This window comes from Haemaphysalis longicornis, unplaced genomic scaffold, assembly GCF_048455015.1.
Source record: "Haemaphysalis longicornis isolate Haplotype H1 unplaced genomic scaffold, Haemaphysalis longicornis Haplotype H1 scaffold_7, whole genome shotgun sequence".
Lineage (NCBI taxonomy): Eukaryota > Metazoa > Arthropoda > Arachnida > Ixodida > Ixodidae > Haemaphysalis > Haemaphysalis longicornis.
Genome location: NW_027526422.1, coordinates 177,601,198 through 177,628,895, shown reverse-complemented (window position 1 = coordinate 177,628,895; position 27,698 = coordinate 177,601,198). Strand labels below are relative to the sequence as shown.

Genomic DNA, 27,698 nt, shown 5'->3' with positions numbered 1-27,698 from the left:
TTGTTTACTATGCTGGGATTAGAACTACCATTAAGAGACTTACGCAGTCATCTTCCTGTGGCACTGATGGAATCACTTCTAAATTTCTTGAAAGCACTTTAGAATATAGTTCAATAATACTGCATTGAATCTTCAACAAATCTCTTAACGATGGATGCTTGCCTACTGATTGGAAAACAGGCAAAGTTGTTCCGCTTCACAAATCAGGAGATACGCAAAACCCGCCTAACTACCGTCCAATCTCACTCACCTTTGTGCCATGCAAAATTCTTGAACACATCATTTTTACACACCTTGTTAACTTTCTTGATTCGAATAATTTTTTCCATGCATCTCAGCATGGATTTCGGAAACATTATTCGTGTGAAACGCAAATTCTCACGTTCACAAACGATTTGCACTCATTTCTCGACTATGGAGCTGAAACTGATTGTGTGTTTGAGGACATTGCTAAAGCTTTCATCCCGGTAACCATCAACTTCTAATACTAAAACTCAGTAGGTTAAACATTGAAACGGAGGACTTGCAATGGATTAATGCCATCCTAACTAACCGTACTCAGTATGTGCTCGCTAACGAAACAAACTTACCTTCAAATCCCGTCAGTTCTGGTGTGCCTCAAGGCTCTGTTTTAGCAGCATTGCTCTTAATCTACATCAGTGACCTTCCTAGTGATATATCCAGTTCTATCTGTCTTTTCGCAGATGATTGTGTTGTGCACCGCAAGCAAGCTACTAATTCAAATATTGCAGCACTACAGACTGACCTCGATAACATCACTGCTGGGTGTACGTTCTAGTATATGGACCTGAATATTTCTAAATGTAAATCAATGAGAATTTCGCGCAACCAATCATTTTTCGTGCAACCAGTACAAACTATTTTTATACAATATTCCCCTTGACTCTGTAGTTTCATACTAATACCTTGGTATACATATATCGAATAATCTTTCCTGGAAACGGCATATCGAGTACGTAGTTTCAAAATCGAACCGTATGCCTGTATACCTCAAACGAAACTTCCACCTTGCACCGCCTTCACTAAAAAAAACGATTGTATTTCACTTACGCTCGATCTAACCTAGAATACGCCTATTCTGTTTCTGACCCCGGTTACGTCACCCTAATAAATAGTTTAGAAAGTGTTCAGAACCACTCAGTCCGCTTCATTCTTTCCCACTACCACCGCACAGAAAGCGTGACTAATATGAACGCCACACTTAACATTCCCTCTCTTGCCTCTTGCAGAAAGCTTTCTCGACTATGCCTGTTTCACAAGATATATAATCACAATCATCTTCTGCGATCACGTTTCATCACATCCCCTTCTTATACTTATATCTATGTAGACCACCATCATAAAGTTCGCATTCCATTTTAGCGCACTACAACATACAGTAACTCATTTCTTCCGAAGACGTGTGCTGATTGGAATCACCTGACTGCCGCATTGGTTACTATCACAGACACTCATCTTTTTCGCTTTGCACTTACAAAACTTATCTAAAGCATAACCCCTACGCCTTATCTGCTTGTCGCTTTTCCTTTATGTTGGTGACGTGAAAGCGCGCACTAAAATGAACTCTGAATGTTTGCATAGCGATCTACTTGTCAGTTCTTGCTTATGTTCACTTTATACTTGCATTGTTGCTTAGCAGTGTGTTTTAAATCAAAACTTTTTACCTCTACCCCCCCAAGGGTTCTTTCGCGACCGTTGGTGTCACCAGAAAACTCCAGCGAACAAATAAAAGAATTTACTGACACCGTCGGGAATCAAACCTGGAACTAATACACTAACAAAGCGAGAGCCCGTTGTCTTACCGATTTAGCTACGAGCCCACGCGAAGACTGGGAAGACAGGTGGTGTACTCACCACGCACATCTACGTTTTTACCCCCTGCGTTCTCGCTGAATGCCACGTGAAAGCGTCACGCGACCACTCACGCCCCTCTAGCGGCCCTGTGCGCATCTTGCTCATGAGCTAAGAGTTACAAAAATTAAGGTAAGCTCACACCAATGCATGGCATCTCACTTCTAGTACGCCTATGTGCTAAAGCCTGTGGCCTCCAGTGTTCACGTAAACAATCACAGCTCCTAGTCGTCCGCACTAACGCCAAACCAAGGAATACATTCAAATACTCCTTGATGGCCAGGCCATCACTCCAAGCCTACATCTAGAGGTTAACACCGAGAGTTACGTCTTCTTGCAGCGCCTCAAAAACAGCATTAATCAAATCATACACATGATCAGGCCAGTTGCCAACAAGAAGCGAGGCCTAAAGGAATCCGGTAGCTTTCGATATATTGAAGCTTTTTTCCTCTCGAGAGTTACTTACGTCAACCCCCTGTCTTCTTCTCGACAAGGAAGACATAGAGATGGTTTATATAATGCTTGTAAAAGCGGCCGAGCAGGCCATTGGTCTTCTCTTGAGTGCGTCCACACAGAGGCTGCTTAGTACGGGGCTCCACAACACGGTGGAAGAGCTGATAGAAGGTTATCTTTCTAACCAGAAGGGCCGACTAAGAAGTGCGATAGGTAACCGCATGCGTCACCAGATTGGCTGGGCAGCCCAGAATGTCACTCCGCTTGACGTAATCCCAGACTCTTGACACTAAAACAAAATATGCTCCCTTTGCTTACAAATATGAACCCCTCACATGACGAGGGTCACCGAAAAGCACGGGCTCAAGCACTAAACACCACCTTTGGTGGGGACCATGCAGTGGGGACCATTAGCTTTATTGAAAAAAAATGCAGATGTTTCTTGTTATTACTTCTATACGATTATGGTCTGGTTTAATGGCCCGCACAACAAAATGTCCAATCCTGGCCACGTATTTTCGCGAAGACGCCCTAATATTCTATTTGTACTTCGGTCCTGCGAGTGCTATGCGGTATTAGTACCTCGAAACAATTCCGAATTGTCTCCATTGCCGTGGTACCTGACACTATCTGGAAGAACGGATCTTATGGAAGTCAAAAGCACTGGGAGTTCTGTCGCGGCTTCGGGCTTCATCAGTTCAGCGTGTACGTTTCCTCTACTGCACACCGCCCACCACGGTGGCAAATGCTACAGCAAGGGTTGCGTTGCTTTTTCTGGTCGGGTAAATACATGTTTTACGCCCTCTGCTTGACTGTGGTCTCTGGCGCATAAATTAGGATGGCTGAGTCCGCGAGGATTCATCTTAGTCTTTATGACCCTGATTTCTTTTAAAATTTCATAACGCTGGACCAAAACCAAACGAAAAAGTCTGCGCACCTAAGCAATTCTTATGATGCAGGCAAGGCGAAAGTATTAGTTGTAAATGGTCAGGCGGATATCCCCGCATTGTTTGAACCGACAGTGTTGTATTTGGGATACCGGCATGCCGGGTTTGTTTTAACTTGTTGGGTGCTATTTTCACGCCATATATTTGGGCAGAGCAGTACGTTGCAGTTGTTTCACACCTGCGGTTGAGGTAGACGCCTCGTAGTCCCCCAAAGTAGGTTCTCCATCTTCAGTGTTCCACCTTGTGGTTCAACTTTCTCGCCTTCTCCGCTGCTCCATTGTTTGTTCCCTCCGTGGTGAACAGTTTCACGAAACTTGGTACTGTGTTGACCACTGCACGGTCGCTCCTGGTTGCGTTCCGCCGTTCTTGCTCCTGTTCAGCGCCTCGTTGCCGAGAACAACCGTATTTCACAGCTGCTGTGGATGAGGATGTAACACAAATAAGAAATTTGAAGATGGTGTCCTTGTGCTATTACTGTTATTAATAGCCCCTGCGTTCTATCTCCCATCGTCGTTACTACGTCTGAGAGACTTGGCCAGTCGCCGGTGTTGGGGCTATTTGCGGAATCATTGTTTTTGAGTGGCGTAATGGCCATTTCTAGAAATATGATGCTGAATTTTTCAGGATCTTGAAGTTAACAACATAATATTGTTATGAATCATCATTATTAGGAGGTAACACCGCTTGCAGCCCCATTCTCGCAATGTTTGAGGTGTTCAACGGTGCCAAAGGCATGAAAAAATGCGAATTAATTTCTTCTCTATAAGCAAAGCCAAGGCAAAAAACTTAAAAATTACAGGCCCATCAGTCTTCATTTTGTTACCTACAAGTTATATATAAAGGTAATTCTCAATAGTGTAGGTGCCACTTTGGACATTCAACAGCCACGCGAACAGCCCGTTTTCAATAAAGGTTTCTAAACTCTAAACCACATTCACGCTACCAACCAGGGAATCCAGAAGTATTCCGAATACAATGCAGTGCTGTATATGGCATTCATAGAGTAGGAAAAAAAGCATTTGACTCAGTGCCCAATTCAGCAGTAATAAAGGCGTTACGTGATCACTTCATCGAGGAGGCACACATTGCGCTCTTCAAAGATATATATGACGGATGCACGGGAACTATACGGCTTCATCACAGAAACTTGCAACTTTCCTATACAAAAGGCTGTCAGGCAACGTGGCACAATATCACCACAATTATCTACAGCCTGTCTTTAGGGTGGGTCCAGAAAGCTGAATCGGATGAAACAGGGGTGCGACTGAATGGCGAATATATGAGTCACCTAAGGTTTGCAGATGACATTATCCTGATCAATCAAAGCAGCCAGGGCTTGCAGCGCATGCTGTGCCAATTGTTGTCGGAAAGTATAGCTGCAGGCCTAAAATAAATACGAAAAAATCTAAGGTAACGTCGAATCATCCCGCCAAGGCACATCCCTTCAAAGTAGGCAATGGAGTGTTGGAAACAGTCGCCGAATAGCTGTAACTTGGGGAAGTCATAGCTGCTGATCCAAATATTGAAAAGGAAATGACAACAGAATAAGAATTGGGTTGGCGTCTTTTGCTAAGAATTCAGATATCCTGACTAGTTCGCTTCCTATGTCACTCAAAAAGCTTGTAGTATTTATTCAATGCGTCCTTCCAGTACTGACTTACGGGGCAGAAACTTGGGGTCTCAAGAAACGACTCGAAAGAAAACTCAGATCGGGCCAACGGGCCATTCAACGGAGAATGCTGTGTTGATGCTGAGGGATAAGAAAACAGCCACATGGATAAGGAATAGACTAAGGTGGAGGACGCTTTAGTGAAAATTAGGCACAGGAAATGGGCATGGGCGGATCACGTAACGCGCATGATGGGCAACAGGTGGACCATCCGTTTAACAGAGTGGCTGCCATTGGACCGCAAACACAACAGGAGTAGCCGAGAACTCGATCGAGAGATGAGCTACGCTAAGTTGGGGGGAAAACGTGGACCAAGCGAGCACTCGATAGGCGTGGCTGGAGATCTTTGGAAAAAGCTTTCGTCCTGCAGTGGCCCGAAACAGGCTTATGATAATAACGAGGATGAATCAACGCCAACATCCACAGCCCATTCGTGCCCAGTGAAGGAAAATGTTCCCCTACCGAGGTTTCTAACCGCCCCGTTTGCACGCATTCCAAGTCTATTCTCTGCCCTCAATTTGTATTTCTTTGTTCCAAGGGGTTTCCATTGTTCTCACTTGGTTTGCCTTCCCTCGGAGATACTGCGTGAAACGAATGGCGGGAGGTCCTACCGGTTGCCCGCCATTCACCTCTCGCGAGTTTGACATCAAATTTTAAGCTTCATTTGCACTAAAATGTACTTCACTGAGTTTGTTTCATATAACGCTATTTTCTTATGTATGGCCCAATGCTGCAACCATACTTTTAAGAGGCGCAGTAAGACGCCAATACACGCGGCGGCAAAATAAGCCGGGGCACGCCAGCGCGTGGCAATTTGCATTGCCGCGACATCTGACATTGCACTTCCGGTGTGCACTTACCGATGTGCGCGTGCGGGTCTTACCCCTGTACACTACCCTATTTTTTCCTCGCTTAAAATGGCAAAGCTGATGTCAATGATCCCTTGGCACAAGAGGTCACATTTTATGCTCAACACATCTCTCTCGCCCACGCTTCCCCGGCGGACAGCGAGGGTGAATCGTGCTTTGCTCTATTTGCCTGTTTCTGACAAAAGACGCTGCAACAAGATATTGGTATCTTAGTTTTAAGGGTGTAGCGTTTGTTTCGCTCGCTAAATTCGAAAATTTCGGTTTTTGTGTGAGTGATGATTGATTGATTGATCGATTGATTGATTGCTTGATTAATTGACTGATTGATTGATTGTAGGGTTTAACGCACCGACGCAATGCAGGCAATGAGGTGCGCCGTAGCGGAGGGCTACGGATTAATTTTGACCACTTGGGGATCTTTAACGTGCGCCGAAATATTGTGCACACGGGTGTTTTTGCTTTTCGCCTCCACCAGAAAAGCGGCCGCCGAGGCCGGGAATCGAACCCACGTCCTCTTGTTCGGAAGCCCAACGCACTAGCCACTGAGCCACACACCGGGTTGGTCTGCGTCATTATCAGTCAATTCACCGGATATTGCAACCTTTAATTCTTTTCGTCCTGTTTTGTCACACCCGCGACTGCGCCGATCTCAGCTCGCGTTTATGCCGTCACTACCGGCTTTCGTGCGTGTGCGAGGTGATCTTTCATCACACTTTATTACAAAAACTATTTCTAGCATCAATTCATTTCCACAGACGCGGTAGAATACATGCCGCATAGCTTTGTTACAGAGACGGGCAAGCTGCCGGATCGGCGCAGCGCGAGCAACACACACTGCGCTCTCACCGTTCGCCGCCTGAAGCGTGTGTGAGCAAAGAAAGTTAGGAAAGAAAGTGGCCCCTATGGCCAAATAATGAATGTGATCAGCTTTTCCCCTTGAACTGAAGGAAAAGACAGGATAGCGAGCGTGGTTGGACGCGCACGCGCACATCGGTGCCTCCAAGTGCAGCGTCAGATGGCGCAGCGATGCATTTTGCAACGCGGTCGCGTGCCCCGCCGTATGTTGCCACGGGTGTACCTGCCGGCTTTCCCTTATATCTTCACCGAAGCAAACATTGGTAACATACCAGTGTTTTAGGTATGGAGGTAGCTGCCAGTCAGGGCTTCTTAATACCTTCCGAATGCAGCCTATCAGATACAAATTGTGCCCCTGGTGTTCTTCGTATGACTAGGATCAGCACGGACAACAGGCCTAAGATAGTTACTCTAGTTTCCTGTACGAGAATTTTATGACATACGTCAAGAATGATTTTTCCACATTATGTTTCAGATTGGCTTTTAAGTGTTTTGTCTTTGTATTTATTAATGTATGAATGCATCACCCCAAGGCGTTGTCCGCAAGCCCCGTTTTAGCCCCTTCCATAGTAGTTGCGCAATCTGCAATTTTTCACCATCCAAGTATTTCGCAGTCTTTTCGTTTCTCTGCATTTTTGAAACGGTGTTTAGGAATATACCTGCTAGAGAGGATATAAAGTTTTGAAAAACCTTATGTCTTCCTCTCAAAGCTGTCCAGATAGAACATATATTAGTTATATTGCGAAAGCGCATCGTCGCTCTTCATACTTTGCAGTTTTAAACGGTGCTAGTGACGTATCCCTTAATCCATTGCCTCTCAATGATTTCATTTTACTGGTGGTGAGTTACGAGTCGAAAGTTCTCTCACCAGGGCTTGCAGCGCACGCTTTGCCAATTGTTGTCGGAAAGTATGGCTGGAGGCTTAAAATAAACACGAAAAAATCTAAGGTAACGTCGAATCAGCCCGCCAAGGCACATCCCTTCAAGGTAGGCAATGGAGTGTTCGAAACGGCCGCCGAATAGCTGTACCTTGGGGAAGTCATAGCTGCTGATCCAAATATTTAAACGGAAATGACCACAGAATAAGAATTGGGTTGGCGTCTTTTGGTAAGAATTCAGATATCCTGACCAGTTTGCTTCCTATGTCACTCAAAAATCTTGTAGTATTTAATCAATGCGTCCTTCCAGTACTGACTTACGGGGCAGAAACTTGGGGTCTCAAGAAAGTTCTGTATATAGAGATCTGTTGTACAGTCCAGGTTTTTCGATTGTCTTATCGAGGGCGCGAATACGATTCATTGTTCGGAAAGCCCTCCTAAATCCTCCTTGCTTTCGGGTTTGGTTATGCGACGAACAGTTGGGGTTGCGAATAATTACCTGCAATAAGACGTAAGATTATGGGCCAGAAATTTTAGAACTTTTCGACGTCAACCTTCTTGGGCATTCAAATAAAGTTCATGTATTCTCCTGCCAAAGGCAACTTTTGAACTTGTTAGCCATTAAGAAAACATTTCGGTGAGCGTTTGTGAAACAATAAGTCTCCCACAGTATAATTGCTTGGACGTTTGCTAGGTAACTACCTCGTGCTTTGCCTTTTTGCATATATGTTACTGCTTTTGCATCATCATCTGCCAATCAGCCGACAATATATTACCTAAAAACATTACGATACGTATCTATGCAGAGATTGACTTCCAGGATGAAAGGTGCGGCTGCAAGAGTATGTTTCCGTGTACGCGACCTATAATGTATTTGAATTTGACCTATAATGTATTTGTAATGAAGTCCCCACAAAAGTAACAGGTGTAAACATTGTAGAGCTTGGGTAGGCAACCTGCGGCACGCAGCACAATGCCAGAACCCACACTCCTCTCCTTGTGCCTTCCTATCTGAAGGCCGACCGGCCAGCTTTGACCTCAAATGGGGATAGACAGGAGACGCGAAAAGAGAACTGATCACGCCTAGCTGGCATTCTCACCAGTCTTCAAGGTTAGCCAGATATTTGTCTTATATTGCGAAATTTAATTATCAATTCGCTACAATTTTTCTCTTTGCCGGAAAAGCCCCCTTCCCTTCCCCCTTCATTCAATTTGCCGTCCGGCTCTGCACCGTGTTGGCTTTATCTACGTCAAAAGGCTACACACTCCTATTGTAGAGCAAATACCTATTTTCAGCAAGAACTGGTGGCTGTGCGATTTGTCTCAGCTTCACCACGAAGTTTTTATTACGATTTGGAGCTCGGCACGGTACTGCCTAGTTAACAGGAACCACAAACAAATGCCACAAACCACACCTTTGTTGTTTTATTAAAACCACGATTTACTTCTTTTTAGTGTCGCTTAAAATGGTACCGCACACCACCCGCATCTGGCCACCTCAGGCTCAAGCAACACACACCAATTAATAAAATGTCGCTTTTGAAAGCAAGATTGTGAAGAATTTGTTCGTTGGTAGCTGAACGAGGAAGATTTTTAGGGCTCGTATTAACAACATGCATAATCAAAAGAGTGCTTGGATGCAGCAAAAGCCTCCGCTCGAATGCCATTCCAGAGTTGTATGAATGAGGCTTCTTCTCCGGCTTCTTCGATCTTCGCCTCTATGCGCGCCAATTTCTCTGGTGTAAGGTACTCCTTCCATTGTCCAACCGCTGCCCTTCTACCAACACTGAACTTCTTGTTGTCCCCTTTGTATCCGCTTCTGCTGTTCACAATGTCTCCCCCTTCCTTTTGCCTCATTCCGACCACCATGAGGTCCCTCATCACTTCAGCAGAAGACAAATTCACAATCTTCTGCAGTAGTGATTCATCGTTCTCTAAATCCTCCCGGTAAGTCGGCCCCAAGAAACCCGCCAGTCTGAGAACAACGCCTCGAGTGTCCGTCTTGAGCTCTTCGTACGTGACGAAAAAAACGTTCGGCTCCTTTCTCAAGGCGTAACCGGCCCGGACAACATCAATATACCCACGGAGGCCGAAACTGTCCTCCATAAAAGATTCAAAGAACTCGTCGAACGTGCCATCCTGGAAGCGGTACGGGCTCAGGTCGGTGGCTCGGTGGTAGAAGGAGACACCGACGTCCCACGGGTTCCGGGGGATGCAAATATATTTTGCTGCTGGGTTTATCGCTTCCGGACGAAGGGCTACGCGCGTGATCAACATGCGCTTTGGCAGCAAATCGGGTTCCCATAAGTGGACGTTCTTGACATGATCGATAGACCGAACGCACCGGTTTAACTCATTGGCGCATGACAACGGCTCCCCTCGTCTGAGAATAAGTATGGTGATGTAGTTCATCCAATACGTTCCGCACATGGGGTAACTACACTGTACAATATCGCCATCCCGAGCTTTGAAGTGCTTGTTTTCCTCGAATATGTCAATGCTGAGGTTCGGGCACCTCTGCACGCCGTCAACAACCTTGAAGAAGGGTCTTTTGGTGACCACGCTCATTCTGGTTTGGCCTGAAAAGTAAGGAAAAACATTACGTAGATAAATGAATGACGACATTTTTACCAAAAATTGAGCATCCTGAACCAAGACGAGGAACAGAGTTGTCAAGAGGGTAGAAAAGGAAATTGTGATAATATATTGTATTGTCCTGGAAGGCTAAAAATGATGGAGCTGGAGTCGATATGCTCATTAGATTGTGTGCTGCAGAGCGTCATACACGAAAGAAGTGCCTGCGCAGTTTAAACGTGAAGTACGAATACGAAAAGGAGCTGTTTATTGAGAAGTTAATATTATTCCCCTTGCCGTACCATAAAAAAATACGTAGTATAACAATGTGGCCGGCATGCAGTTCTTGTCCAATATTAACTGGAAGAGTTTATTTGGTCACACTCTACAGGCAGTCGTTGGTGTTTCTACACAACAAGTACATTTAGTTCCCTTTACGCAACAGGTCACTTTATTGCAAAGCGTCATCTAGTTCACCCCACAATATTTTATACGTGTTACACAATGATTACCCACTGGATGTTTATTATTAGGCGAAGTAGCATTATTGCGTGGACTTCAAAAATTTATCAATTCGGACGGGTTACTGTGTATACAAAATTGCGTAAAAAGCTTATTCCTTTGTACTTGTGACTTCCAAATCAGGGCAATAAGCGTCTGAAAGCCCACGTCTATGTATGTAATATAGTATTACAATGTATCCTTGCAGTTTCTTCCGTAAACACTGCTTGAAAGTTGGTTAGTTCTATACATGGCTTTTTTGTGATGACAATCTTATATAAAAGAACGCCAACGAGACATGTTGAAGCTCGCACAAGAATTCAGTATAAAATTTCGAATGGTAGTCACTTCAAAGCACCTGTTACATTTCTTGGTTACCCGGAATTTTCTTGTGGACCTATAGAATTTTATACACAAAACTATGCGAAGCAACCCTATGTCGTCGAATAAAAACATCTGTGCATATCTTCTGGCTTGGCTGCAAATATCATCGAACGACGATAGTCTTTTTTCCACCGCTGCCGTGCAACATATCTTATTTCTCTCCCCAACCAATCACGCTCTTTCTCCTCTAACTCTCCTCGTGACGTGTATGGTCAACGTGATTTATTTTCGTGAGTTTCATCCGCTCTCGCGCGTTCTTATGAGACGTTTTGTTTTTGTAGTTATGAGAACTCAAACAGGCATTTTTCACTTAAAAGTGTTTTTGTTACCGTTTTCAACACGTCCTTTTTTCAATTTCTACCTTAAGAACTGCCCCATTTCGTTCCGATAATTATTAGAACACTGACCCAATTGGCGCGTCCTAGATGGTATCACGATTATTGGATATCGTGACAGTATCTCAGAGACATATTTTTTTAATTTTAGTGTTGCGAGTGCGAGTGCCAACAAATTGCGAGTGCCACTTCATCGCAATTTGTTTCCCCCCTCGAACTCCGCATTCCTTTTGATAGAAGTCTCAGCACACACTTTAATTTCGCGGCTTAGTTATTTGAGGTTATTTACTATTCCTTGAAACTGACTTTTTCTTCACAAATCAGTAAGACGTAATGGGTTTCTACTGAAGAAAATTTTTGGAACGAAATTGGGGTATGAAGTAAATTGTCCAGAAGGTCGTCACAAAATGACACACACACATTATCAAAGCTTTTTGAAAAACTTATTTCTTCAAATAACGATTGTGTACCAATAAAATTGTGTACGTTGCTTGCCGATTCACCTGTGCCAAGGATTCAATATCGAAGTTGCATTGAAAACGTAGCCGCGTGTTTTTTTTTCACTAATACACGAAGGCGCAGCTCAGCTGCCGCGGCAACACTCCTGTCGTCCTGGTAGTGGTGCCAACTTTTTTCTTTGGCGGGGCAATATCGGATATCAAGGCTTAGCGCATCGCTTTGTTCGAACAGAGTAGCGCAGCAAACGGAAGTTTCGCAGTAGAATTTAGAACTGCTTGTTCCCGTTGGCGTGTTTTCAAGAGAAAGAGAATCCCGAGCCTCAACAGCTGCCACGGGGCTTTAAGCGTGCAACAATCTGGGGCCCGTTAGCCTTCAGATGTAGTAGTCGTGCATTGCCATTGCCAGATGCACCTACAGGTTCCAATTACACGTGTATATAGCTGAGCTCTCTTTTGCGCGGAAACGGAGCGGGAAGTCTCAAACGCAAACAGTGACAGACCAAAGTTTGTCTCTCTTTAGTTGGAGTACAGCGCTCGTGTTGGGCGCTTGTTCCCGTTAGAGTCCTAGTTTCCGCGCGGGGTTATGGCCATGGGTACCCCAATAACCCAACCAACGTCAAGCATTATTACCGCGATATATTACAAACCGAAATAAATTGTAGTTTCACCTCGTTGAACCAGAAAGAGCGTGTGGTATTAATGCCCATTTTCTTGGTTAGTGCTGACGAAATGAAGTTACATTTGCGGAGCTCGTATTAACAATGCGCCCGCCTGACTTAGATGTTTGCCAACGGTTAAATAAATTGTTCGCTTTTCATACCTTGCATTTACACTATGGGATGTGTGAGCCTCTATTCCATTCACACGTGTATATTCGAAAGAAAAGTCACCATCTTCCCCAGGGGAACCCTGAGTAGTATGCGAAGCAGCCATGCGGTCGACTCAATTTCCCATTAGTTTTCAGTTAGATCGCGGCGTTGCGGGGGGAGAATGAGGGGAGCGGAGCGCGCGCGCGCGTCATATATACCGCAGAGCTACAGTGGCGCCCCCAGCGGAGTATGCAGCGGCTACCGACGGGTCTCTAACCCTAAGCTGCTTCGCATTATCGCGCGTGGAGCCGCAGGTGTTGCCATTTGTTGCACAATACCGGAGAGGAGAGGAGCTTCGGAGAGGAGTAGAGGAATGCCGGAGAGGAGAGGAGCATCGAAGAGGAGCATCAGAGTGGAGAGGAGGAATATCTTCCATACTACTCAGGCTTCCCCTACGGGAAGATGACGGCGGTGGTTGGACGCGAAGTTATCTCGTGATAGAATCTTTGGTTGGCTGATCCCTAGATTCATCCTGCCACAATCATCATCAGCGGTGCCTGGGCAGGCATGCGCAGTGGGGGTGTGGACGCCACACAATGGCGCCCACACAACGGCGGAGAAAACAGGCTCGACCATAAGCTGCTTCGCATCTAATAATTTTGCCTTCCCCATCCTCAGGCCGCTTTTCCTCAAATGTCAATGTCAAATGTTTGTCGAAGTTGGCATCGAGCTAAAACTTTGAAATTCTTACATATTTTTTTCAGTTGTTCTTTTTTATTCTCCATAGCAGATTTTGTGGAGCATTGTAGGGCTTCCTAAAGGTTGATAAACATTTAAGGGCTTCTACTCTGAACCGAACGAACGTTTACACACCGTGCAACTAGGGAGTTGGTTGAGCGGTTGAATACTGTCATCAAAGGGATATCTCAGTGGTTTATTTAATAACAGGCGGACTAATTTGAACGGCACCTGAATGCCATTGTGTATTTTACAGTATCTCAACAAAGCGTTTATTTCTGATCCCGTGTATCATGTTATCGAACGGGAGGGCTACCAATTACAATACTACCCTACGATGATGTAAAGGATTTAGATGTGGATCGGAACATGCAGGAGTAGAGAGAAGCCGGATTTTACTTGATCCACAATGTAAATATCCAGAAATTAGTTTTATCACTTCGCCACAGATTCGGATATGTTCAGCTTTTTCGCCACCACTTCGACCACAGTATGGACGTATAACTTCCCGGGAGGAACACAGCGCGATTCACTCTGGAAAGCCATCAGACCGTATTTATTGTAGTCAGGCTGATAAGATATTTTGACAAAAGTTGCAAACAGCCCAGAGAGAGGCCTTAGGTTTTTAGGATAATAACAACAGCTCATTAGCAAAGGCGCAGTACTTAACAGCGTAAGGCAGCTGGTTCCAACCGGATGGTAAATACTGGTTTTTCCCGGATATATAAAAAAAAATATAAAAATGATACATAAAAAGTGAACGTGTGCACAAGTTATGTCGCGTGTTCATGAATTCCAGATGGTTTAAATAAATTTCAAGACCTCCGGAACAGCGCGCATGACACCGCCCTTTATCTTTGTTGAGAAAAATTTCTAATTGAAAGTATTATCTGACGCCGTTTCCCTTCGTTGTTTTAGCCAGAACGAGTGCTTCCGGATATTTCTGAACAAGTGTGTCTGCCAAGTACTTGGTCTGGACACCTTTCATCTGTACTATTTAGCTTCTAGTGGGGCTTCAGTAGTGCTGCGAATACATTCATACATCTCCTAATTCGAATTCAGGTCCCTGATAGTGTCTTCTCTTGTGAAGAAAAATATTCAAAACATTGGACCTGATTATAACCTCTAACCTATTTTCGGTATACACATCCGTGTGTGCTGGGTGAAAACGGACAGGCCAGTTGCGTCTGAAGAATTAGCCGGTTACTTTTTTCAAGCCCACGGAAAGTTACGCAGTACGGTGAGAAACACTATCTGGGTGGCTCAATGAAACCGGCGCTATCTTACCTCAGCAGGGATGATACGGCCCACACGTGCCTTTACTGCGAGTGTAACCCGAAGGTAGGGTGATGGTGGCCAAGGCTGAGGTTTTTATAATAAAGTGTACGTGAGGTCAAAAAATAGACCGCTCCACGTGTAGTTGAGCTAGCTGTGAGAGCGGCGGAAAACGCAGATGGAAAGCGGTATAAATGTTTTTTTCCGCCGAAAGAGAAAGCTTTGCAGACTTCCTGCTGTCGAAGATAGATCGAGAGATATTGATCGATTTTGTAGCAAAACAATTAGCCCAGCTGCGATGAGCTGTTAGCTACAATCACCTGAGGTGGCTTCCCGATGCTATATCCGCGCGTTATTTCTGTATCCTGCCGTTCTCCTTGCTCGCACCTTCTCCAAAGTATGTTTTGGAAAGTGTATGCTGAGCCTGCATATATCCGTGTGCACGTGCGCGCCCGTGCGTCAACTTGAGTATGAAAGCCCTATATGAGCTTCCAGGCACACGCACCAGCTTGTGCGTACGTTTGAAAACTTTTGGACGTTAGCTCCATTAATGTGGCGCGCACATAAACCTAATGTGACACGTATATACGTACTGTGATTGTGAGAGACTTGTCATAGAGGGGAGGCGTGAAAATTTGTGATAAAATAATGTCAGACATTAGGGCGCATCCACAAAAATGCTTTAATAAAAAATCCTTTTTCGAATCGAAAGAGAGAGAGAGAGAGAGAGAGAGAGAGAGAGAGAGAGAGAGAGAGAGAGAGAGAGAGAGAGAGAGAGAGAGAGGGGACACCTTGTCGTTTCGCAATTGGGGGGTTACCTCGCGGGAGCTTTAGACACAGAGCTTCAAACAAAGAAGTTTTGTTGTGCTGTTAATCTGCTTTCGCTTCGTTCGGCCGTTAGGAGATGGCGTGAAACAAGCATTACGCGCACGTACTAAGCAATGAAGTTCCTGGAAAATATGCCTTGTCATAGGGCAGTACAGACCGAACAGGTAGGTGCAGAGGACACCAGAGGGCAGGTCTAACAACTGCTCATTGCAGAAACCCTAAATTAGAGTGCACTAGATAGAAGTATTTGCAAAAGCAAGAAACAACCTTCAGCAACGTTTATGAAGGTCATCTTTCAGTATCCGCCGGGGCCATTCAAGGGAACGGCCAAATATGAACGTCATGTGCTTCTCGCAAATGTTCTACAGACAAGAGGTTCTACCGACGCTTCCGGCAGAAAGAAGTTGGTTGAAAGCTTCCCTTGCGTCCTCGTTCTATTATTTTCTCTTTTTAACCATGGAATACAAGGACACTGAAAAAAAGGGAGGCTGCACGTCCTCACAGAAACCAGGGTAGCACTTTTTCGTTTTACGGGAAGAGCCTGTCGGATAAAATATCGACCGGACGGCACAGACAATTTACACACACACACCAGATCATAAAAAACCCATTTCACCCATAAAACAATGTGTAATGTCAGCTGAGAAGCTTTGTTTGCCGCAGTTTCGCAGGAGGTGCGGAGGCATGAGGGACGGAAATGTGATAAATATTCACTTCGGTCCTCTCCTTCCAAATTTCAGCAGGGAGTGAGCGCAATTATTCCACCATTTCCAATGTGCCACATGGCGCTGCAGCTGTTTCTGAGTGCTCCATAAGGAGGTGCCGACCCACTTAGATTTATTTATATCCACCCTTGTTCCACCCAAGGAGCTGCTAGAGAGAATGGTTAAAAATTCGCGCAGTTAGCCAATGCCTTGAGAAAGGAAATTTGGGTGCCAAACGCTGAAAGGCTACATGCCACCTATTTGTAGTTGTTTGTACTTGCGGAGCGTACCTTGGTACTCGGGAAGGCAGAAAAAAAGGAAGGTTATAAACTCCTATGTCTAGCACGTGGCCCGTGTACATTTATTCCAAAATCACCCCCTCCCGTCAACGGTGTCTGACGGGATTGCAGAAAGTGACCACAAACACTAGATGGAGCGTCACTAACACGAAAGAAAAGTGAAAGAACGAAAAAATGGATCTTGGACTGCAACCTATAAAAAGTATCTCGGATATCTGGTATAAACAACGCTGGCAGAGAAAACTAGTCTTGATAGGTTGGTATCCTGTATGAACGTTCCCTACTACAACGTTTTAACCACCTACTACAACGTTTTAAATGCAGAGCATTTCAGTAACTCACGATGTCACCCGCGTTGACGTCCGTCGTAGTCCGCACCGTCGTTGTCCGCACCCCTCCCCCTACACTATATAAAAAATACTATCCTGCGCCTGCTTTCGATCCCTCGACCCTGCGGCCGGAACGCAATGTACATGGCGCTCTTCCCACTGCGCCACAAAGCCGACACAGAATGGGAGGCTACGAACGCGCCTTATATCCTTGACTCATTCAAACTACGTCAAGAAGCTGCTGATACAACGCATTCACAACCACCAACTCACCAAACACTATACGTTAACGCAATACACCCACCCCCTATGCGACGCATTTACTCGAGTCCTACTCGCGCGGAGATGGGCCCAATTTTTCTAGAACCACGTTGCTCCACGACAATTCCAAGCGGAACGTGAAACTCATCTAGTGAAGCATTTCATTGCTGTTGCTGTATGATTTTTTTAAATGCCACCAGGTATCCCGGGCAACAGCAGGCGGCTGTTTTCTCCAGTTGATGTAGTGTAATATTTGCTGTCGCAAAAACCAAGCATCCGTGAATATTTTAATAAAGTAACACTACAAATATCACTCATGTATTATTTTCTCCCTTATATTTGCGTAATTTCGTGTTACACAATGTTGACAAGGATGAAAATTAACGCCAGACTTAGACGTTTAGATTTGGTTATGGGTATATAAGGCTACTGCGCAGTTTCTAGTTTCTTTTGGCCGGCTGGCTGAATCGAGTAACAGACAGACAGACAGACAGACAGACAGACAGACAGACAGACAGACAGACAGACAGACAGACAGACAGAACCAGATTTCGGCGCTGAATGAGCCCAAGAAAGGCTATCGTATTTAAAAAACTTCTTCGCTCGCCGGATACCTAGACGCAGACGATGCCGATGGCATGTATTTGGAATGGCTACAAGTTTTAACACGGGAGTTTTAGGAGGTCGGGCATTTTATAAGTCTTCTGTAGGTCTTGTGTCTCATACGCGGATTCACAGAAACCGGTTGCCAGACCCACCTATCGAGTGCGCAGGGGTCCCTCAGGACCGGGTTCCTCTCCCTCCAGCTACGGGACGGTGCCTCCCGCTTCTGGAGTTAAGCTATTTATTCATTTGCCCGAAGCGCAGAATTTGCGCGACAACAGCGCTGCTGCTTCCGAGAGAGCGCCCTTCCTGTTCGAGCTGAATAATATAACCACAGCTGCGCTGTTTCAGCAGATTTCTTAGTGCGTGCTTCTGAGTTTCATTTTTTTCTTTTCCGAAAACTTTTGAACGGGTTCTGGGTACCATCATACCAAGAACATTTCCTAGCGTGGTGAGTGCCTGCTGCCATGAATAGGAAATAACACGTACCGCAATTGCATATCCGGCGAAATGCGACGTGCCGAGCAAATTCGAAATTTTGATGAGCCTAAATAAAATCCTCCCTAAAAGAAGAGGAAATTCTTCAAGAGATACAAAAAAAACACTGTAACTGCCTTTTAGACGTATGGCCAATGTAAGGAAAGACAAAAAGGAAGAAAAAAGATTTAACTAACAGTCTAGAAATTGTCTAAAATATAGTAATCTTTCCCTTTGAAGAGCATCTCAAAGTGGACAAAATATTTGCGAACTTAAACACCGTACTGGAAAAAAATATTGTGCCTTGTTCTCGATATCGTATAACAAATCACAGAATTCAATATTTTTACAATGCTCACCTCTTCTCTATTGCACTGTACGGAAGTGTGTGCAACGTTCCTAGAGCTACAACACGTTGGAATCTCACCCAGCAGGGCCCTCTCGCAGTGCAATGGCTTCAAAATTTTTTCACGATGAACCTCACATAGCCATTGACGCGTTATTAATTTAGTGTCACCCGCCAGCAATTCAAGACATAGCTGTCGTTAGTCTTCATTCGCACGAACAGTACCTCTCTCATATATTCAGCACAGTCCTACGGGGCCACAGCTCCACTCAGTACTTCAACTTGCTCGTTGTGTGTTACATAAGCTTGTTAACCACAAAATACAAATTTGCCGCTACCTTTTCTAGTGTTCCGAGAACCGTCCTAATCAGGTAAACTATCACTCTGAAACAATATTTGCAACTCCACTCCAGCACATAGTGCTGTTTTTGCGCATAGCTTCATTAACATTGTCTGATGCGTTACTGTCTCATTTACGGTCATGCACATTTCTTGTTTCAGTGACCATGTCTCACCTGTATAGTTGTCAAGATAAGCTACGGCAGCCTTGGGCTTTCCCCGATGGGCCATGCGAAGTAATTAACTTTGGTGCGTTTCAGAGACTCCTATATTAATTTTCCTTGACCCGAATGTTGATAGCCTTATGCCGTGCTCTAGGGCAGGTGCGGCGACATCTGGGAACGACGACTAAAACAACGCGACCCAATTAAACTTTTTTGCGAGGGAAGTACCAACCTAACGCAGAAAACAGTACACGCCTAGTGAAAAAAACCCAGGCAGTTACCCTGAGGCGGCACATGTTGAAGGGAGAGTTTATAGGTAGTTTTGTGCATTTACTATTATGCACTCGTGTTGCCTCAGCATAACTTGTTTTCTATTCACAATTTCACCATAATACAAATGGATTGGGTTAGGCCTGATATGGTTTAAGAGGCACAATTCAAACCACCAGCGGCCTTTTTATTAAATAAGATGGCCGAGACCATTTCACGGTTTCTAAAAAAAATCCAAATGTGGAAGTCTGTCATGTTAAACTCCCGCTTCTAGCACCATGGCAATGACTCCATTTCCGATCAGCATCAGTGTTACTGACACTGTTCACATCTTCTACTGTCATATTTCACGGTTATTCCAAGGGTTAACATGCAGTCGTGTCTCTTAGGTGGCGGATGATCTCCCCTGTATATTCCTAAACAATGACGGTATCTGTTTAATTTCTCAGGTGTGCTTAACTTGGTAAATAACTGCGGTGACCTGACTGTCATACTCTGTGGTGGATCGCTTTGGATAGATGTATTACACAGACAGTAGGCAGTTTTAGAAAAAGAGAAGCTGGGGTTCGGGGCCCTCGAGATCTTAGGGAAATCCAAACTCAAGTCACTCGCGAGTGGAAAGTTTTAGAAGAAGAGCATCCCGAACAGCCTGCGACCGGCTCGGGGCGGCTGATGGAAACTTTAGGCTTAGCATCGTGCCGGATATTTGATAGCTGCTATTTGTGCAACTGCAAATGACAATCCATAAACAACTTTTCACAACTTTTCACCACCCTTATTCGCATGTGGAACTTTATCTTCGCTGTAATTGCCCTTTGAGCAATCAGTGACCGAGACATCTGCCGTAGCCTGTAAGGATGCTTTAGCGCATGTAGCGCGATCCTTCCGCCGATTGCCGCACCGCGCGCCGCGGTGCCCGATCGGACCGCCGAACCTCCGCAGGCCGGTCAGCATAGCCTTAGGATCGCGGCAGATATTTTGTAACCGTGTTTAGAATCAGCGCTGATAACAATCCCTAGCACAATTTTTCACCCCATTAAAATTTACTTTCCCGCATGTGCAACTTCTTTTTAGCGATCAGATTGGTTCGGAAGAGCGGCTACAAGCTTTTGCTACCGTGGTCTGCACTGGTTTGAGCGGCTTCGTGGGCCATTCGGGCAGGCGCGGCCGGCGTGTGCGCAGAGCGTTTCCGAGGGCAGGAAACGTTTCACGATTTATTGGTTTCTCATTTCTTGCGAAATACGCGCGGAATCTACAAATTTAGCTCAGCGATAGTCGTAGTTGACCGGTGGACCGGGATACGAGTCGCAGGTTTCTTTTCAGCCGTGGTCACGTGCCGTCTCGCTGGCTGCGAGAGCGACGCAAGCAGGATCCTCTTGAGCCAGCTTTGGGCACCCGCCATTTCGGCGAATTAGCGTGCGCCCAAACGAAAACCCAAATATCGCTTATCCAACCGCCGCCGCGGTCAGCTGCTATAAGATGCTAAGGACTGAGGGTCGTTAGCTCCATTTTTGATTAAAAGGGAGAATAATATGTTTTTGTGTACACTTTGGTCCTTCTGTTCATTTGTAGACCTAGCTTTGTATAATACATAGGAAATGTATTAATGACTGTGCTTTTCCGCCATTGCGCTGTTATGATTGTGCGATTATGTCTGAATTTGTTTAAATTTGCAGGCGAGTAGCGTGGGCACTCGCATAAAACGTGGCGTATCGTGTGAACATTAGCTTTGTTGCTGCAACTGCGAATACGGCGGCTGAGGCCTCTGCCAGGTCAATGCGCTTTTAGCCCCCGCCTTCTCTTGGTTTCTCCAAGGAATAAAAAAAATACGAAACCAAGGTGGCCAAGTGCTGTTTAGGTAAGAGAAGTATTTTGTGCCCATAGCGCTTTTCGACATGGTTGCAAATTTGTACAAAAAAGTCACTAGTATCTTTACTGTAGTGCTGCGGTATCCTCAATGTAGTACCTCCACAGCAAACGTGGTGCCCGGGCGCCGGGATGCGCTGAACTTTCCAAATAACTAATTCTACCACTGTAGTTGGCGCTAAAAAAGCAAAATAGAGGCTCGGTGTTGTTTCGGTGGTTAGTAGGCAAAAGTGCACATCCGTCGGTCGCCGCCACACCGTTGCCGTCCCCCGGGAGCGGGGGGTGGGTAGCCGTCCTTTTTGCCTCTAGTGAAGGGAAGAATGTGGTATACGGGCGGAACACCAGGCCAGGCACACTGCTAATGTGAATTATATGCGCCGTAAAAGTTTCTCTCTATCCCTCTCTCTCTCTCTGCCTGTCTCTCTCTTCGTCACAGTGGAGATTAGCGTCGTGAGCGGAGTGTGGTGTTACGTGCAAGAACTTGATCTTTTCCAGCGGAAATGTTTGTTCTGTAGGGGTTTTTTACTTTTTCACGAAGAGACACTGTTGAGAGTGGACATGAGCTGTGTGTCTAGTATGTGGCTAGTGATGTGGGGCACGCAACATATTACATTTTCTACTGAGGTAGAAGCTTGTAATTTTGGGTCAATTCTTATTGTGGATATGCGTCATCGGTACGTAAGGATAGGTATAGAGCTGTTAACTAATGGTTACTTGTCAGCGGTTTTTTTAATTGGGACAAAATTTTCAAGCCGTTATATTTTTTGTACCTTCAGGCAGCACAAAAATGTATAGGATAGCAGCCCATTCCCTTCGTTCTGGCAATAACGCTGAGGAGGGAATTGATTTGCTCTGCGTTCACTGGAACCTGCACTAACGACGTCGCTTTCCTGTCAAGAGTTTTTAAATTTCCCGGTTCCGCAATCTGCAATTATCTGCTTACATTTTCAATCAGGTTCTTATTCTCGTAAGGTGAATAAGTGCTAAGGGGTAAATTTAAAATGCAGATTCAACTGAATGTATTTTAATTGACGCACATCTAATTCAATTAAGCAAGGCCTCTTGCGCCTTGGAAAACATTTCTATATTCTCGTTTTGAACCGTAAATTCCAAAAAAGGTACTTTCCCAAACGAATTCAACACTTATGTTCCTCTGTTGTTAATTCTTGCACTCAAAGGGATATATAGTGAGTAGATATTTAAATGGGTCACTTGATTTAGGATGAATGTGAACTTTAGCGTCTCTATTTGTCTTCAAATGTATCTGTAAATACTAAACCCTCTATGATAAACTTAAAAAGCAGCTGAAGGAATTTAAAAATAGGCCACCATAAGATGACTCAGTTTGGAAGATTGTTCAGGATGGGCACGAAGAAACAGAAGCCGTGCTTGACATATCGTAATATGTTTTCACCACTTATCAGGCACCACAATTATTTTGATAACACTTCAAAACTAAGTGCAAAATCCATGGATTTAGCAAGACATTTCAACGCTGATTGATTGATTAATTCATTATGGAAGAGCATTCAATTCTCCCTTAGGTATTCTTTACGTATTTTTTCAGTGCGCCAACTACTGGTAATTTGAGCAGGTATCCCTTTCTGGGCGGATATAACGTACAATATATTTTAAAAATTTTTATAGTTCCACTCGCAGTTCGAAAGTCCTGCAAAAAGCGTACAGGCCTTAGATGTAGCTTCCTGTCGGCGTCTGAGTGACAGAAAATTGATCTAAAACGCAATGCTCTCTTGAAACTCGATCAAAGTGACATGAACACCACACCTTTTTCCGATGAACACTGCAATATGGGATGTTCCAACTTTGATATGCAATTTCCGCTTCTGGAAGGAGGCCCACCTGTTTCTGCAAACTAGTGGAGACTTAGGTATGACAGAGAATTTACACGCCGACAGACAGAAGTACTTTCTAGGCGGCTCAATCAAACTGGGATAGCGTCTACAATAGCGTGGAGGATGTGGCGGTCGGGTGGCGGTGTTACCAAGGCAACTCCAAGCTGGACTGATGGCTTGCAAGGTTGAAGCCCTTATAAACAATACGGGAGACGCAAAAGACAGCGGTGAGGCTAGTCCAGCTGGCTGGGTTGGAAAAATAGAAGATGAGCGATATATATATTTATTGCATATCAAAACCAAAGCTTTGCGGACTTCCGGATTTTTAGGAGAGGAAGCAGTTCGACGAAGAGTTATTACTTTCCTAGTGGACACAAGTAGCAACTGCCGCTCTAAGCTGCCAACTACATCCGCTTCAGCTTACTTCGCGACATTGCAGTCACCCCTTCGTTCGTAGGTTTTTTACTCGTTTCTCGGTAGTGTTTCCAAAAACGTGTTCGAGGGTGCAGTCTGCGCGTACGCATGTCAGCTCTCACGTGTGTGTTGGTGTGTCCAGATGCATCTGAACCCGCGAGTGCGTGTGCACTGTACACGTGCGAGAAAGGTTAGCGGAAGCATAGAACTACTAGAGGAAATATAACAGGACTTAACCACTGTGAACATTTAAAGTGGTTCAGACCTGTTCCTGTTGAAGAGATCCGAAATGTAATAAAACACTTGGGTCCCGCTTTACATACTCTCCCGCTTTACATACTGTCCCGCTTTATATATTGTCCCGATTTACATACTGTCCCGCTTTACATACTGCATTCAGGATAATTTTTTCGTGGTACCGGCTGCGAGCTGACGAAAATGAAAGAGCAGAACTTTATCAAATCCTGATTGCATCAATGGTTTACCGAAGTGATGTTTGTTGTTCTGCCCCAGGGATCCAATACAATAATATTATATATGAATCTTATTCCCGTAAAATTGCAATGTTGGCACCCTGTTCAGAAAGGTCAGGTAATAAAAGGAATCAGAACTTCCCACTGTGCTTTCACACGCTGCAGGTGAAAGCTATAGCATTCTTTACTACTGGTTTAGTCGAACGAAACATTTGCGCGAAATTCAGCAGAAACCGACATTGGCACCTTGCCGCCCGGAAGAAAAACCTAACCGTTAAATATTGCCCATTTTTGGCGGGTAAATTACAATTGCCGAGACCCTTTCCTGGCTTCTGAAAAAGATCTGAATGAGGAAGTCTGTCATGTGAAAGTCCAACTTCTAGCACCATGGCAATGACTATATTTCCGATCAGCATCAGTGTCACTGACACTGTTCATGTCTTCTACTGTCTTAGTTCACGGTTCTTCCGAAGATAAACGTGCAGTCGTGTTCCTTAGGAGGCAGACGGTCTCAAATATATATTCCTGAACAACATGTCTATTTTCACCGCTGTGCTTAACTAGATAAATGACTGCGGTGTGTTTCAAATACACGTATTATCTATCCCGGATGCGTGCCTTCATACTGTTAAGCATCAGTCCTGTGCTCTTAAACATGCGCATTAATATCTGAAAAGAACGAACAGAACACTCCGACCCAACTAATCTTGTCTATTTGAAGGGACGGGTGAACCCAAAGTACTAGAAAAGTAAAAAGACCTTGAAAAAAAATGGCAGGCTGTTAGCCCAAGGTGACACGATTGGAATTAACAGCTATTTACGTACTTTTTCGCGATTCGCAGTTATGTGCTTGCCTCTGATTACTTCGGCTTCGGTGCCAGAAGCAGTTTCAATGTATCATTCAGGCACACTGTGGACTATCAATGGCTGGTCTGACATAATGTCAATACCACCACTACAATTAAGACCAGAGTCAAACACGTCGCTAGAAATGAACAATCAGCACTGTTCCACTTGCCAACTGAAGTGTGAACGTATTCAACAGGCAAAATTCTCCCACCAAATGTCAGAACGCAAGATGATGCAATGTTAGCACCCTGTGCCGTTACACTGCCCCACTTTTACTGTTACGTAGCAGACAACAAAACCGAAAAGACGCTTTCGGCAGCTCCAACTTTAACCATATCCGGGGTGCAAACCTTCATTATATCAGTTAGCCGGCTGTGATTCAACACTACGATAGTGAGGGAATCCGCAAACACAGAGGCACATAACTGCACAATAACTCCAGTAAGGACTCGCACCAGTGGTCTGTGCAGGAAAATAAAAATCGTGTTTTGGTGAGTATTGGATGGTGGCTAAAAGTACTGTGCTTCATTTTTTCTTCGTGACAATCGTGAGGGTGTAGTGAGGGTAAGTGGTCAGTGCAATTAAGGGCCTTCGTAATTCACCATTACAGGTGCCAGAAGTTTGCATCGTTCTTCACTATTTACAATACATATGGAAACATCATTGCTGAAAGCAAGGAAAATTTTGCCGCGGCGGTGCTGCCTTTGGGTTAGATGCAAAAGGGCCTCGCTTTTGAGTGCTCTGTCGAAAAAGTATCTAGTCAGGTGGTGACACCATGTAAAAACGAGTGTCCTTCACTGTTGGGGGACGGGGGTTGGGTGGGTGTATATGGAGACGGCACTGGTCTAATTTTGTAGGTCACCACGATTACGTGTATGGCTGTCTCCGTTTATGCGAATTATTTTTATTGGCCTTCCCATTACTCTTGGCAGCCGTAACTAACAGGAAATTGTATTATGTGGGGAAGACTGCCTTGATTGAGGTAGTTTTGGCGCGTTTTTGTGCACAAACTAAGTTTCGCCTGTTATACAAAGCTTTGACGCTGAGGGGCAATTGATTTCCCGCTGGGACGAATGAGCCGGCGCAAACAATTTTGACATATCTGCCTGTTTGTTAGGTTGATGGAAATGATCAGGCGTTGGAAACGGTGGAGCACGAACTCACTGTATATATTCTTGGCAACCAATATTAAGAGTAGGTACTTCACTTCATATCAGTTGGTGGCTTTTGCTTGTTTTGAGACTTGTGCCGAGTGACGAGGATAGCAAGGTCTGCAAGAGTTGGCATCGAAGCTTTGGCTCGTTTTTCCTTATTTTAGGATGCGGATATGTGAGCAAGCAGTGTTTGCTTAGCTTTTTTTCGACAACGTTGTATCACCCTCGATGATAGTCGTGACACCAGCTCCCAGAAAGCAGAACGGGCCTTACTTGGCGCTGCAGTTTTTCCCGCTGATTCTTTGCGGTACAAGCAATGGAGGATGAAACTGATTTGTTCCAAGACTCCATTGTACTTCTAGCGTTCTCTGAGGTGTGCCATCTGGTTTCGTAGATTTTTCCAAGTGAGCCCGTGTAGGGTATTGTGAAGCTCCATGCAAACCATCGGTCGCTGTGGGCTTTTAAAGGGTGGCAGGGAAGGCGTTTCGCATACTCCACAGTTTCTCAGGGTATATTGGCTTAGTTTGGTGTAGGGAAGCATGCATACCAACGGAGGACAAAGCCTTGAATGAGATGGTTGCTTTTGGGGTTCCTTTTGCCATTATGTCTGTTGGTTTTTCTTCCGACGAGGTATAGCCTATTAAAATGTCTTGGGGGGACATTGTTTCATGAGCATGATTCCACCTGGTGGCGGAATACCTGTATAAAAGTCTATACTATTCTAACCTGTTCCTATACACAGAGTTGTATATAACATGCTGTTACTTCTTGGCAGGGCATTGCGGTTTAATAGGAGTTCTTATTTTTAGTGTGAACAAGCAAGGCCGCACTCGTTCACGCGTTTAGTAAACGTTTCTGCTGGACGTCGTGTAGCGTGTTGGAGTTCGTTTTTCCTTAGTGGGTCACGTCCTGTGAGTATTCTGAATAGCAAAAATCGAGTACACTATTTGGAAATCCAGTAACGCAATTTCGAATATAAGTAGGGAGAGGACCGAGCTTCAGATGACTCGACATCCGAATGTCATGGGATCAGATATGGAATTATAGATCTTAGATGAATATATTCTTCTTTGCTCTGAGTGTCCGGAAAAACTTTATTTTTGAAGACCGTTTTCACGATCACCTTTCAAGGTCCAGTCGCAGCGTATATTAAGGAAACGGGCACATCGTGTTTCCACCGGGCTGCCCGTCTTCCGTACACGCCAATAATCACGACGCCTGTCTAAGAAAAGAAAAAGATGAAAAAATGCGTGAGCAATTTCAAACGTTCATGAAGGACGCTGGGCACAGTGGCGTTGCTGGGCAAAGTTGCACCCGGGGCCCAGAAAATTTGTCACCCCCTCACATATACGAAACAATTAATGATAATAATACAAGTAATATTGCTATTATTATTAATAATAATGTCTCCCACCGTTACCATATTAAGGCTCGCTTACGCTTGCTACTGGAGATACCAAAAGCGATTTCTGTCGCTCTTGCCGCTCGGCATCGCTCTCATCACTCGACAAGAGCGATTGGCCTCTCCTAATTTTTTACCTTTCCTTTATATACCAATTTAAGAAAAACCTTTTCACGGATACTGAATGCGTGGGGTGCAAAATGTCAATGCAAGCATGCATTTTTTACAACATGCAGTGCGAAACGATCGAAGTGAGAGGATAATTGATGATGTGTAGTTATTTATAAACAACGGGCAATTTATCAAGAAAGTAAGCAGCGAAATAAGAAGCCGTGTGTTATTTGTGCAAAGTAAACCATAATAGCTACATGAGCTTGGTTTAGGGAACCCCATACGGCGACCTGGATGCAAATCACGAATACACAAGAACCGAATTTTCAGTCAGTTAGG

The 27,698-nt window shown here is 44.7% G+C and overlaps 2 protein-coding genes across 2 annotated transcripts in view; both read right to left on the bottom strand.

Annotated features, from left to right (window-relative positions):
* LOC144147269 (sulfotransferase 2A8-like) overlaps window positions 1-14,748 on the bottom strand; it is a 71,900-nt gene extending 57,152 nt beyond the window's left edge. Inside the window, exon 1 of the mRNA XM_077679364.1 lies at window positions 14,630-14,748. The gene's annotated coding sequence lies outside the window, so the exon portion shown is untranslated. The remainder of the gene's footprint in view (window positions 1-14,629) is intronic.
* LOC144147268 (sulfotransferase 2A8-like) lies at window positions 8,944-23,192 on the bottom strand. The gene is made up of 2 exons (XM_077679361.1): window positions 22,889-23,192; window positions 8,944-10,122 (listed from the first exon to the last, which is right to left on the bottom strand). Exon 2 carries the CDS (start codon window positions 10,109-10,111, stop codon window positions 9,149-9,151), a length of 963 nt encoding a protein of 320 aa, XP_077535487.1. The 5' UTR covers window positions 10,112-10,122; window positions 22,889-23,192; the 3' UTR covers window positions 8,944-9,148.
* Between the last annotated feature and the right edge of the window lie 4,506 nt (window positions 23,193-27,698).